The 14,987-nt window shown below is 38.1% G+C and overlaps 1 protein-coding gene across 1 annotated transcript; it reads left to right on the top strand.

Moving 5' to 3' along the window:
• Window positions 1-11,348: 11,348 nt before the first annotated feature.
• Window positions 11,349-11,789, top strand: LOC145075340 (uncharacterized). Its single transcript, XM_079021620.1, has one exon. It carries the CDS (start codon window positions 11,349-11,351, stop codon window positions 11,787-11,789), a length of 441 nt encoding a protein of 146 aa, XP_078877746.1.
• The last annotated feature ends 3,198 nt before the right edge of the window (window positions 11,790-14,987 follow it).

Below are 14,987 nucleotides of genomic sequence, written 5' to 3'. Positions count from 1 at the left end.
AACTTCACTACTCGATACAAAACCTTAGATGACTAGATGTTTTGCGTGTGAATGTATGCTCTTAAACCTGAATTGGGAAAAAAAGTGAATGGACTGATAAAAAAATATTAAGAAAGCTTATTATTTTATTAGTAAGATGTAATATATAAACTATAAACTAAAAAAATAATTTTATATTATAATATATATAGGCTCGCGAGCCTAATCGAACTTGGTAACAGAAACTCGGGCTCGAGCTCGTTTAATAAATGAGCCCTATGTTGAGCTCGGGCTCATTTAACTAGAGCTCTAGCCGAGTTTTAAATGAGTCAATTTCAAGTAGTTCACAGGTAGCTCGGCTCACTTACACCCCTAATATTAGCCCAACAAATTTGTTGTTTTTGTTTTAAAAGATAACTCAATTGTTTTTTTTTTTTTTTTTTTTTTTTTTTTTTTTTTTTTTATTTTAACTTTAAGGAAATGAAGTTGATTTTTTTAAATATTAAAAATACCACTGCCCTCCATTTGAAGGGGTTATCCGGTAATGTCATGCCTAGTCAACATATTTGACTTTCGACTACTATTAAACTTCATTAAACTTCAAAGTCTATCATCATCTTCAAAGATTGACCATGGATTTACAAAGAACGCATCTCTTCATTGGTGACATAATCAGACCGTGATAATAGTCCAAGACACCTTTGCTTTTATAAACTCTGCAAGTCTTCCCCAAACTTGCTTTCCTTCTTCCCCTCAAACAAAATTAGGGCTCTTAGCACATAAGGTACTATTAAATCTTCAATTTTTCAATCCTATCAAATATGCTCGTTGTTTATGTTGATTTTCAAGATTAATAATAACTAAATACATTAATTATTGATATTGGTCAACAATCATGTGTTCGATATGCATAGTGTTTTTACATGAGATGCATTGAATAAGGTCGAAATCATCTTGTTTCCTTGTTGTCAATTATGAACTTATTAATTTGCGTTTAATTTGTTATTGTTGGATGAAATAGCATAACAGCGGAAGAGGATCGATCTGGAAGGATCTTTATGGTCGACAACTTCTTTATTGGCAGCAGGGGGTTGCGAATAAGTGTGGCAACAACCAGAGTAGAGAGCAACGAAAGGAACTCTCTTAAGAAAGCCACAATGTGATTGTTATACTAGGTTGTGATTAGCAGTAGACATGAAGCATAAAGTGGAGGGAAGTAGCAGAAGGTAACGTCGATCATTGATGGATTTGTAACATCCCTAAAATACAGTCCAAAAATTTCGTTTTAAATCATTTAAAAAAAAACCATATTTCATCCATCATCATAAAAATAAAACCACAAGTATCAAAATGTCATAAATCATGTATCTTCAAAAATCTCATGCCATCTATCAATGTATCAAAATCATATGTCAAAATATCATAGTGAATCCTCCCAGGCTAAAAGTTGTGGTGTGTGCCATGCAGCCATCCCGACCTCTTCTCCTTACTAGTGGAAGTACCTGAAACCAAAACTGAAAACTGTAAGCACGAAGCTTAGTGAGTCTCCCCAAACTACCACATATCATACACACAATCACATAATAACATACATTGGGCCTTGCCCATTACATCGGGCCCCGCCCAGCATCGGACCGAAGTCCGGTATACATATAACATATCATCAAGCATATGACATAAACATATAAACATTCATCGGACTTGCCCCGTCATCAGACTGAAGTCTGGAATACATAATATACACATGCAAGAATCACGAATACATCAAGTATACAAACATTCCTTGGGCTTGCCCCGGCATCGTACCAAAGTCTAGAAACATATAATCTACATCGGACCCAAGTCCGGTATAAGCTAACATACATAAACGGGCCGACATTGGTGCCTTAGACCCGTTCCTACTGGAGGAAAACTCACATCTCAAGCTGACTGCTGGAAACTCGTGTGAGGGAATCTCTAATGGCTTCTCCAACGACTCCCCCGACTATCAATATCACAATAAACACTTAGTCAAAAACTGAGAATCCTTCTAAGGGTAAAATGACCATTTTACCCCCCGATCTAATTTGGACCATAACCTAGGCCTAATTCCTTCTAATCTTACCAACTCACCAATGACCCACTGATGACCCACTAAAGGCCCACTAATGGCCCAATTTTCTAAATTGGGCCTAACTCCTCAAATGGGCCTTCCCTTAAGCCCAAACATGTCATTAGTCCATTATCTGACTTCTGATGACCCATTTCAGCCCAACATCTGCTATGCCCAAATATTGGCCCAAATCGAGGCCCAAATGTCGCAAAGCACAAAATCTAAGAGTACGCTGAGCGTACTCCTCCGTACGCTACGCATACAACTTGCATGGCATGTACGTTGCGCGTACTGGTGTGTACGCCCAACGTACTACTCTGTTAATCCATTTTCTTCAAAACTGCTTAATCCCTTAAGACACTAAGTCCAAATTATAGATCTGAGTCCAATAACTCGCCTTAACCCATAAAGCCGATTACTTGGTGGCTTGCAACCCACCAACTGAGACCAAACTTGGAATATAGCAACTAACTTTCATGGAAATGGTTCCAAACTCATGCATGGTCATAAAAGGACCTTAAAGGTCGAGACTTTACTGCTTATGGGACATGAATATCACTAAGAGTGGCACCTCTTGACCTAGAATCGAACTTGAGTCATAAAGATCCATTCTTGGAACTAAAAAGACCCTAAAACAACACTACATTAGATCTAAGTATTCAAAAAGAAAGTTGAAAGATTTATACCTCCAATGAGTCCCAAAAGCAGATGTCATCCTCGATCTATGAGCTCAAGATACTCAAGTTCCTCTTCACTATCTTCTCCTTCCTTATTTCAAGCTTCAAATCTCCAAACAAGCTTCACAAGGCCAAAACACACACAAGAATGAGAAAGGGAGGCTATCTAGGGTTTCTAAGAATGAGGGGCTGGTAAGGAGGCTAGGGTATCTGTCATAATGTGGTATTTATATGGCTTAAATAAAAATTAGGGTTTGGAATCTGATCATGTACGTTGCACGTACTCCTTGGTACGCTGCGCGTACGTGCATGCGTCCCCCGCATCCAATGCTTCTTTACGCCATGCGTACCCAAGGCTACGCCCAATGTACGTCTTATGGGCAAAACAAGTCTTCGGCCCACTCACTAAAAGTCCACTCAATTAGTCCTTCTATTAACACTTATCCCAACAATTAATTAAGAAATATTTAATAATTATTACCTCAAGTGATGGTCGTTATAATTCTCCCCAACTTGAACCAGACTTCGTCCTCGAAGTCCGTTGCATCCAGGAACAACTGCGGGTAGTGCTCCTTCATCTCATCCTCGGAATCCCAGGTCCACTCCAAGCCCTTGCGATGCTGTCACTACACCTTCACCAGCTCAACCCTCTTGCTCCTCAGCTCATTTGTCTTCCTGTCGAGAATAGCCACTGGTTTCTCGATGTAGTTCAAACTGTCATCAACCTGAATATCCTCTAAAGGCACAACTGATGAATCATCCACTAAGCACTTCTGCAACTGAGAAACATAGAAAGTGCTGTGGATCTGGCTGAGCTCTTCTGGTAGATCCAATCAGTACGCCGCCTTGCCCACCCGGGCTATAACCCTAAAAGGACCGATATACCTAGGGCCTAGCTTGCCCCGCTTCCAGAACCGGATGACACCCTTCCAAGGTGACACCTTCCGGAGGACCATCTCCCCGAATTGAAACTCTAGGTCTGATCGACATCTGTCGGCGTAGCTCTTCTACCGACTCTAAGCAGTCTCAAGCCTGTTCCTGACCTGGTAGATCTGCTTTGTAGTCTTGAGTACTACCTCAGTACCCCCACGACTCTCTCACCGACCTCGCCCTAATAGATTGGTTCCTACACTTCCTACCGTAGAGCATCTTGAAGGGAGGTCGGTCTATGATGGCATGAATTTAGAATGCTTCTTTATGACCTTTAGGACCCTCATAAGTATATTTGGCCATGAGTTTACGGTAGTAAACTCATTTGGGTTGTGAACACCCCAAAAGTGCCAAAAGAAGTGGTCTTTCTCATCCTAGGGTAGAGCTAATGTCCCTAAATAATTCCCTAGCTTTCATACATGCACTAACCCATGAGTAACCATGAGTTTACGGCCGTAAACTACCTTGGGCCGTGAAATCATGGTATTAAACTCATATAAGTGCCTTTATACCTTCCTATGTTGAATCACATGTGATTCCAACACTTGGTTAAGGTGTTTCCTAGTCCGGGAAGGTGTTTCCTTTCATATAGTTGTTGTAAACACTATATTTATGTCAATATGTGTCCTTATATGTCATTTAGGACTTATTGTGTCTTGGGACTTCATTCGTGGAACTTCTCATCCTTACACACATACCCGTTTGAATCACCCACATCAGGTGAGTTCATACCCCGTAATGAATCTTTTAACTATTTTAATTGTTTTAAGGGGGGAATACAAGTTGAACACAATGATAATTGTGTAAATGTTTGTTATAAACATCTTTCAAAATGTTACTTATGTTATTTATAAGTTGTTAAAACATTTCAAAACTCTTTTAAAGGTTATGTTACTTTATAGTTATACAAAACTCCATTTTTAAATTATAAGCATAACTTGTTAGATAAATGAGTCTTTTCAGTAACAATCCAGTTAGAGCATTAGTTATTATAGGTATAGTTTAAGAGAATGTCATTCATTAATTCTAGTACAATGAAGCACACACAGAACAGAACATAACAGAACAGAACGGAACAGAACAGAACATAATAAGGTGCTATAGCATGGAACAATTTCAGGGTCTAACTATACCAATGAATCACAACACATTGTGGTAGTTATATTGGGTATACATGATCACATAACTTTAATGTGGATAACGTGGCCTAGTAACTCATTGCGAAAGTCAACCTTGATTCCCAGAATCTCTCGTAGGGAGAACGTTTAGTATGGGAATTTCTTATCACATTATGACCTTAATAAAACACATATATTTTTAGGTTGTTAGTACCTCCGTATGTCAATAAAAAATGACATCAGGGTACCCATTTCTCCCATTACTTTCATAAAAGTGTCGGTAACACTTGAAGGTTGATCTATTCTCTAATCGAGATAGGTTATAAACTAGGGAGAATGTACTTTTCAGTTGACAAAGGAACAATAGAGTCTTGGTAGAAGACTGTTTTCATAACAGCAGAGTCTTGGTAGAAGACTGCTTTCATAACAGTAGAGTCTTGGTAGAAGACTGCTTTCAAACAATCGAGTCTTGGTAGAAGGCTACTTTAAAAGTTAGGACCATGATGCTAGCTTTATGATTCCTTAATGTATACACTATAGACTACGTATATGCCAATAGATTCCGACAGCTAATAGGATGTGTGCCTTCGCTTCATTTCCTGTTCTCGTTTGATGTGGTCTTGAACCGAGTTCCCCCAATCTATTATCTACCCGAATATATATATATATATATATATATATATATATATATATATATATATATATATATATATATACTTATGCTTAGTATACATTAAGTCATCATAAGGGTACCAAGTATGGATCAGGTTATAGGACACAGAGTCAAAACACAGTTTTTCTAGTACAAAACTTCTTATCAAAGTCAGTGTTTTGGATAGACACAACTAGAGATTTCCCAGAAAGGGCTTAATCCATGTTATTAAGCAGTACGTTTTAAAAGACTTTAAGTGAGTTAACTCTATAATACCTTAGTTTATACACCATGTTTATATATAGAACTAATATCCGATAGCTAGTTAAATGTGTGTTTTCCCCCGACGTCCTGTTCTCATTGGATTGTGGGCTTAGGGCAGATTCCCCCAATTAACTATCTACCCGATATCAGATTATATATAGCAGTATAAACAAAGCTATTATAAAAGTAATCACCGTAGTCATTATTTTACTATAATAAATATAGGTTTTCTTAAAAGAAATCTTCATTAGATATAAAGGAACCATTACAAATAACTCCATGAGTAACAAGTGAATACACCAAGGTTATATATGAAAACGATCTAACAACCAATGGAATGTGTGCGATCCGCCTTACTTACTGTTCCCCGTTGGGTTGTGAGTTTAGGGCAGATGCGCACAATCGATTGTTTGTTTACTCTAAGTATATATATAACTTGTACCCACTTAGTACGCATAGAAAGGCTTGTAGTGTCATTTTACTTAACTTCCATTAAAGTAGGAAATATAGGATTTTCTAGAGGAACAGGCGAACTTTTCAAAACAGAACTTACAGCTTACATCACTTTTACATATACATTTTCAACAACATTTTACAGCTTACTCACATCACTAAAATCTTATGAACTCACCAGCTTAATTGCTGATCAACTCTTTCAAATAACTTGTATTCTCAGGAGACTATTAGACAGGTGCTCGTGCTGGGGATTCAGAAGATGGAGCATAATAGCTTCAAGTATTGTTTTGTTATTTGTTTATGACTTCTATGTTTTGTGAACACATACATTGTAAACACTTTCTTTCTAAATGAAATGGTTGTTCATTACTTGCTTACCATATACATATCTCGTGATACTTGACATGACGTCCTCCACCCCCGAACGTTTCCGCCGTTCCGGTTTTGGGGTGTGACACATAACATGTCGACATATGCATAACAGTTAAACATACAACTAGTCAATCAGATAAACAGACAGATCTTACAGATCACTACGCATAACATCATCCTATTATTAGGATACAAATCAAACAGATTAATACAAAACTCAATCATGCAATAATCAGCATCACAATCCGCAAGGGCCGGCCTTGGTGCCTTTGAACCTACAAGTATAGTGAGGAACACTTACCTCACAAGTAGTGCTGGATTGGTAAATCCACTCCAAAACTCGGCTCCGAACTTAAATGCCTACAACCATCATGACCATTTCTATCAAAACCGAAATACCCAGAATGCCCTCAAATTCCAACTTGGTCAACCATAGTCAAAGTGAAAGTCAATAGTCAAGGTCAACATTCCATGTTGACCCAACTTGTTGAGTGTACCTACCAACTCGTCGAGTTCCTTCAGTATCCAAAGAAGCGGGAAAACCCTAGATAACTCGCCGAGTTGTCAGGAAAACTCGTCGAGTTTCCCTAGTCTTAACATATTTAGCCCCTTCTTGACGATTCTAATGCTTTAAAAATGTAAATCTGACACCCAAGGGTTGGAAACCCACGTAAAGTTGCTAACTTTATGTCCATGCATGACACATAGAGGCTCCAAGACTCTAGAAAGTCTTAATAAGGGACATAGAGGATGAAAGAGGCCTAGAACTTGCTAAACCTTGCAAATTTAAGTCCAATGAGGCCATAAGACAACCATATCTGAAGTGATAACTTCATGACATAATCAACCCATGAACAATCCCAAAAGTGAGCCCAATATGACAATAAACTTCTAAGAAAGAGATCTAAGCAATAGATAAGCAGGTTTTCGACTTTTTACCTCAAAAGAGTAGCTAAACTCAAGAAGATTATGACTTTATAGCTTCCCCCTTCAAGTTAGGCACCACCAACTTCAAGCTCTTTCAAAAATGAGACCAAAAGAAGCAACTTATAAGCTCACACACTCAACTTGGGGTAAGATGCACGAATTCTAGGGTTTCTGGACAGAGGAGGCGGTTAGGGTGCCTAACAATGGGGCTTAAGGCCTTTAAATAGGGTGCAACACCCTAAAAATTAGGGTTTCATATTCAGCCACAAACTCTTCGAGTTTTCCTCTCCAACTTGTCGAGTTGGTCCAAAAAGATCCGCGAACCACAACTTTCAACATGTTGAGTTGAGGCCATTATCTCGATGAGTTCCAAGGAAAAATTTGCCTTTTTAATAAAGATTCTCATACCAGGGAATCGGGATGTTACACAAACCCTAAATTTTAGGGTTTGGTCCATATATAAACCATATTATAGCTTCATGTCTCATTTCTTCATCAGCCTCTCTCTGTGAAAAACAACCCCAAGCAAACCATAAGTAAGAAGAGTTCATTTTGAGACAATTGGAGTGTTGTGGAGGTGTTAGTGAGGAAGAAGAAGAAGGTGGTTAGAAGAACTTGGAGCTTGGAAGATATTGGATCTTATATTTCCTTATTGTTAGTAACCTCCAGGTGGTATAAAGTTCACAACTTGATCGCTCCATCTTGTAGATCTAGACATTTCTTCCTTTAAGACAATTTTTGTCCAAAATATGGTCATTCTTGAGCATGGCATGTTCTTGACCCAATAAGTCGTCCTTTCAGACCTTAGGAGGGGTCTTAAGTCATAAAAATGTGGTCTTGATGGTTAGTTTTGCTCCATGTATGCTATAGAAGGTCTTAATGTGTTAAGATGTTGAGATTTTGTGGTTTAATCAATTAATGGACATGTAAAGTCATAAAGTTGGAAACTTTATGACTCTTGAGGGTATTTTGGCTTTGGATCTGACTTTGGATGTGAAAATTTAGAGTATTAAGCTCTTAATGGGGAAAGGGGTGAATAAGGCGTGTACGTTGGTCGTACCAAGTGGTACCTTGCGCGTACGCGATCACTGTCTCGTCATCTGGTCAAACATCGAGTACACCCCGTGTAATGAAGAGTATGCCCAATGTACTCGGCTGGGTCGACTCAGTCGGGTTGGCTCAGCTGGGTTGACTCGGCTAGGTGTTAACTTGACTTCTGACCATTGACCAGGTTTGACAAAGGGTATTTTGGGGAAAATATTATTAATAGATAATGTTGTGACATTTAGGATTTGGGTTGAGCTGGTATTTGGAAGGAGAGTAGTGATCAACTATTCTTCAGATTTTGAGGTGAGTTTTCCTCACTATACTTACGAGTAGAAGGCACCAAGGCCGACCCATTGGATTGATATCCTGTTATACATTGATTCATGATATGCTGAGAATGGTATAGATCCATATGATTATATGATAGTTGCTAATATGCGTATACCGATAGATATGTAGGACTACCTGTGATTTCTATCTGCATGTTTATCTATCTATTGAATATGTTTGTTATCTATTATATGTTGACATATTATGATGGGTTAAGACTTTTCTGCTATGTGTGTGAGTCAACAGACCGGGAGTATTCCAGTCCAATGACTGAGTGAAACCGAGTTTATTCCAGTCTAATGACTGAGTGGGCCCGTTGTATATTGGTATTCCAGTCCGATGACTGAGTGGACCTGTTGTATGTCGGCATTCCAGTCTGATGACTGATTGGGCTAAGTGGTAATCCAGCCCGATGGCTGTGGACCTGTAGGTATTCCAGTCTAAAGACTTATCGGACCCATCATGCTTGTTTGTAAATGATATGTGTATTGTGTGGTGGTACTTTAGGGAAACTTACCGTTATATGCATTTTACATGCATCTTTTAGCACAATTTTCTCGGTATTTTATAATAAAAAGCTAACTAACTCCTAATTATTCTTATGTATTGAGTGTTTCATGATTATTTTGTAGAATGCTTGTACTTCTCACGTTTGTTATAAGTTTCAAGGCAATTTGGAGCACATAGATGATTAAGCGAGTTCAGGATGTGTTACTGGATACTTTGGAGCTCAACTGGAGTCTAAACTAAGGAAGGATGTCGAGGAATGATCAATAATAGCTTGGAAGGAAGAATGACGCTCAAAAAGGCGCAAAACTGAAGACATGCGATCACATGTATTGTACACGCGATCGCATGTTTGGTTCATAACTTGACTTCGGAGATTTTTCGTGCCAAAAATTCAAATGGATGAAAAAATTGTGTGTATGTGATCGTTACTTCACTCTATGTGATCACAACTTCCTTCTATGTGATCGCAACATTGCCGAAACGTCTCAAAACAACAACGTACTTCATTTAAAAGGCCCAAGACGTGTTTTCTTAAAAACATGTGATCGCAATTTAAGTACACGCGATCACATGCATGCCGTTTTTAATGCTAGACGTATTAATAGAGCCACATAACCCTCCAGTAACCCTAATTGGCGATTCCTTACGACTACAATGCGATTTTCAGAGACTTTCAAGTGAAAAACATTGATCTGAAGGATACGATTCGATTTATTTTCATTGTCTAGTAAGATTTATCGTTTAGATTTCGTTTCTATTACTTGTAATTCGTGTTTAGCCATGTGAGGCTAAAAATCTAGATTTCAGTTTCATGTGACTAATCATTAGGCACGATGTTTGACTGCGATTACTATTTAGTTTGATCAATTCTATGCTTAATTGAATGTTTGATTTTGATTTCAATGTCTGTTAGCCACTTTATTTGTTTGTAAATCATTCTTTTAAGCTAATTGCTTAGATCCGTAATTGTCTAGGTTAATTAGTAAAAAGTAAAGGTATTGGATTAATTCTATGTTCATGATTAACTCTAATATGAATTGATCAAATTTTTTTTTATGCCTTTGAGCTTATGAGAGGTATTTGACTTTATTGGGAAATGACATTGTGTCTATGCTGCTTTTCTTTATTAATCAAGAGCTTGTTTGGTTAATTTAGTAAAAAATTAGGTTTAATTTAAAGAGATTGTTTTGATTAAATGATTTTTGTAATAAAGGTCATTAGAGCTTGTTAATGAACTTCGCTACCAGTTTAAACAAGTTCACAGTTCAATTATCGTGTTGAAAGTTAATTGTCTGATTAGGGGAGTCACTGCGGAACTGAAATTGCTTTCTCTTTATTGAAATTTCCTAGTCTTTAAATTGAGTAATTCTTCTATAATTTTCTTCTTTTATTAACTTTAATTTTTAGAAATAAACTTACCCGCCCCTTTTTTACATTTTATGGACCTATCAATAATTAGTACGTGCCTTACGCAAAGAGGCATAGACTTTAGTACGTGCCTTACGCAAAGAGGCATAGACTTTAGTACGTGTCCCTAAGGATTCGACCCTACTTACCTGTACTACCTGTTAGTGCAATAAAGCCGTCTTCCATTTGTTTTTATTTGTTTAAATTGTGTGCGACAACGGTTTTAACAAACTGGCGCCGTTTTCGGGGACACGGTAAAGACTAATACTTTTATGCCATGATCTTCACAAACAAGTGATCTAATTTTTGATATGGTGATTGAGAAGACTGCTAGGAAGCTAAAGAAGGAGACAAAACTTCGGAAGCAACAAGTAAGTACCTCAACCTCCTCTTCCCCATCACACCATAAAACACCCACACCATAAGGCACTCCCTTGTGGAACGAACCTGAAGCCTCATTCCACCCATTTCCAAAAGCACCCGCCTTCTCACCTTCCAATAGTCCATTTAAGAATTACTCACTCACATCTTCAATCAAACCTAAAACACCTGAACCTTCTGATTCAGATCCTGAAACAGAACCAGCTATGAGCGAAAATGGAGACGATGATGAAAAGACTCTTCGTGAGTGGGCAACACAAGAGGTTACCCGACAACCTCTATGTATCACCTTTCTAGAAGCTCAAAACTTTAAGCTCAAATATGGTTTAATCCATCTGCTGCCCCCGTTCCGAGGCCTTGAGAACGAAGATTCTCATAAATTTCTCAAAGAATTCCTTGTTGTCTGTTCTGGAATGAAGCCTCATGCAGTTACTGAAGACCAGATCAAACTAAGGGCATTCCCATTTTCAGTTCAAGATGCAGCAAATGAGTGGTTATATGACCTCCCGTCTGGTTCGATAACAAGTTGGAACAAGCTCGCCAAACTTTTTCTGGAGAAATATTTTCCTGAGGATAAAGTGTCACATTTACACAGAGAAATTTTCGATATAAAGCAATGGAAAAGAGAAGCTTTCCACACTTATTGAGAGCAGTTCAAGAAGTTATTGGTCTGATGGTTACAACACGAAATTAGTGATTACCAGTTATACCAATGTTTCTGTGAAGGCTTGGTACCCATGGAAAGGTGGCTTATAAATGCATCAAGTGGAGGGTCACTTTCAGACATGACATCGATAGAGATCCGTACATTAATCGAGAAGTTGGCCAATGAATCAAAACACTCGACAACTGAAGAAGAGTGGTACCCGGACTAGCCAAGAGGAGTCAAAGAAATAAGTAATGCCCACCTAGAATCTTAGATTTTAGAATTGACTATGGTTGTTCTCCTGCTGACAAAAGAAAATGGTATCGAGCCAAAAGTCAAATCTTGCGGGATCTGCTACAAAACTGGGCACCCAACATATATGTGCCCACTACTTCAAGAAGATATTGAGTCTATTCAAGCAATGAGAGGATTTTAGCAGAGGCAATTTGACCAAAATCGCAACAACTAAGCTTGGGGAGGTCCTCAAAACAACAATTTTCAGTAGAGGCCTCAACAGAACTTTCAGCAAAGAAATCAGTACCAGACTCCACCTGGATTTCAACACCCTTTTCAGCAAAATCAGCACCAAAACAACTTTCAACAGCCACATGTTCATCCCCAAGCTAGTAGTTCCAACATGTCTTTGGAATACATTGTTAAAAGTTTTGCTACCAGTAATCAAGCTTTACAAAATGAGACCGAGTCTAGTCTCAAAAATCTGGAGCAGCAGGTATCACAACTCGCGAAATCTATGAGCAAACTGGAAGCACAAACACAAGGAAAATTCTCATCTCAGACTGAGAAAAACCCAAAGAACAACGCTTGTGTTGTGACTCTTAGAAGTGGTATAAACTACAAAGGAACAAATCAATAAGAAGATGAGGAAGAAGAGATTGTAGTTGAGCAAGAATCTGAGGCAACTAAAGAGGTACAGAAAAAGGATAAACATGATGAAGCTGAGGTAAAAATTACTCCTCCTCCTTTTCCCTCAAGTACCCATGGAAAGGCGGCTTATAAATGCATCAAGTGGAGGGTCACTTTCAGACATGACATCGATAGAGATTCGTACATTAATCGAGAAGTTGGCCAATGAATTAAAACACTCAGCAACTAAAGAAGAGTGGTACCCGGACTAGCCAAGAGGAGTCAAAGAAATAAGTAATGCCCACCTAGAATCTCAGATTTTAGAATTGACTATGGTTGTTCTCCTGCTGACAAAAGAAAATGGTATCAAGCCAAAAGTCAAATCTTGCGGGATCTGCTACAAAACTGGGCACCCAACATATATGTGCCCACTACTTCAAGAAGATATTGAGTCTATTCAAGCAATGAGAGGATTTCAGCAGAGGCAATTTGACCAACATCGCAACAACTAAGCTTGGGGAGGTCCTCAAAACAACAATTTTCAGTAGAGGCCTCAACAGAACTTTCAGCAAAGAAATCAGTACCAGACTCCACTTGGATTTCAACACCCTTTTCAGAAAAATCAGCACCAAAACAACTTTCAACAGCCACATGTTCATCCCCAAGCTAGTAGTTCCAACATGTCTTTGGAATACATTGTTAAAAGTTTTGCTACCAGTAATCAAGCTTTTCAGAATGAGACCGAGTCTAGTCTCAAAAATCTGGAGCAGCAGGTATCACAACTCGTGAACTCTATGAGCAAACTGGAAGCACAAACACAAGGAAAATTCTCATCTCAGACTGAGAAAAACCCAAAGAACAATGCTTGTGTTGTGACTCTTAGAAGTGGTATAAACTACAAATAAATAAGAAGATGAGGAAGAAGAGATTGTAGCTGAGCAAGAATCTGAGGCAACTAAAGAGGTACAGAAAAAGGATAAACATGCTGAAGCTGAGGTAAAAATTACTCCTCCTCCTTTTCCCTCAAGACTGAAAAATACAAAAAAAAGGAAAAGGAGGACAGAGAGATTATGGACTTCTTCAGAAATGTCAAGGTAAATATTCCCCTTCTTGATGCTATTAAAAGCTACCCCGATACGCAAAATTTCTAAAAGAATTGTGTACTTCAAAAAGAAAATTAAAGGGTAACAAAACAGTTAAAGTAAGCGAAAATGTTCCAGCTGTTTTACAAAAAAGCAACCCCAAAGTGCAAGGACCCATGAGTATTCACTGTTCCTTGCAAGTTGGGGAACCTTTCAGTGTCACCTTCCATGCTAGACTTAGGTGCTTAAATAAATGTTTTGCCATAGCCACTAAAAAGAAGATGAGTTATCATTCAGTTGGCTGATTGTTCTCTGGTACACCCAAAAGGTGTGCTGGAAGACGTTCTGGTTCAAGTGAATGAGCTGATATTCCCAGCTGATATTTACGTCTTAGATATTGGATATTACGACTCACTGAATTCCAGTTCCATTCTTTTGGGGAGACCATTTTTAAAAACTGCCAGAACTAAAATAGATGTTTATGATGGTATCCTTTCCATGAAATTTGATGGTGAAGTTATCAACTTCAATATTTATGATGCCATGCGTTATCCTGATGATGTTTCAACCCTTAATTTCATTGATGTAATTGAACCATTAACTGTTGTGGTTTGAGTACTATAACACTCCTATTGTGCACATACAACCCTAGATGATTTGGATCTAAGTTTCTCTAATTATACATGCAATTTCATTTTTCCAAAGCATACACCCTAACTAGCATGTAATTGGAGATATACAACATAAAACTAAGTTAGATGAATCCTCTTGATGTACCTTGTGGTTCTTGGCCTTTAAAAGCTTTAGCACCTCAAATGTGATGCCTCTAATGTGTCACAAACACCAAATGCAAGTGGAGGCTTATGAGAGAGAGTCTAGGTAACACTAAAACTGGTTATGGTTCTTCTTTAGAATGTATGGGGGCCGATTTTAGAGGTTAAGGGTTGCTTTTATAATGTGGCAAAGACTAGGGTTTCTTCCATGCAAATCCTAATTCACCATGACCCTTGATATTGCTTAGGCCTTATGGGTTAAACCTTCATGGACTATCATATAGGTTTAGCCCATCCCTAATCAACCATGGATCATTAGCCTAAACTATAAGTATTATTGATTTACTTAATCAGTCCTCGTAAATTTAATTAGTCTCTTTTGATCACTAAATTAATTCCAAATTAATTCTTTATCAATACTAATTAAATAATATGATTTCTCAATTAATACATTATACTTATAATATATTAATAAATCAC

Source organism: Lactuca serriola, chromosome 9 (genome assembly GCF_051521515.1).
Source record: "Lactuca serriola cultivar US96UC23 chromosome 9, Lser_US96UC23_V15, whole genome shotgun sequence".
Taxonomy (NCBI): Eukaryota; Viridiplantae; Streptophyta; class Magnoliopsida; order Asterales; family Asteraceae; genus Lactuca; species Lactuca serriola.
The sequence above is the reverse complement of the archived record's forward strand: the minus strand, read 5'-3'. Positions and strand labels throughout refer to the sequence as shown.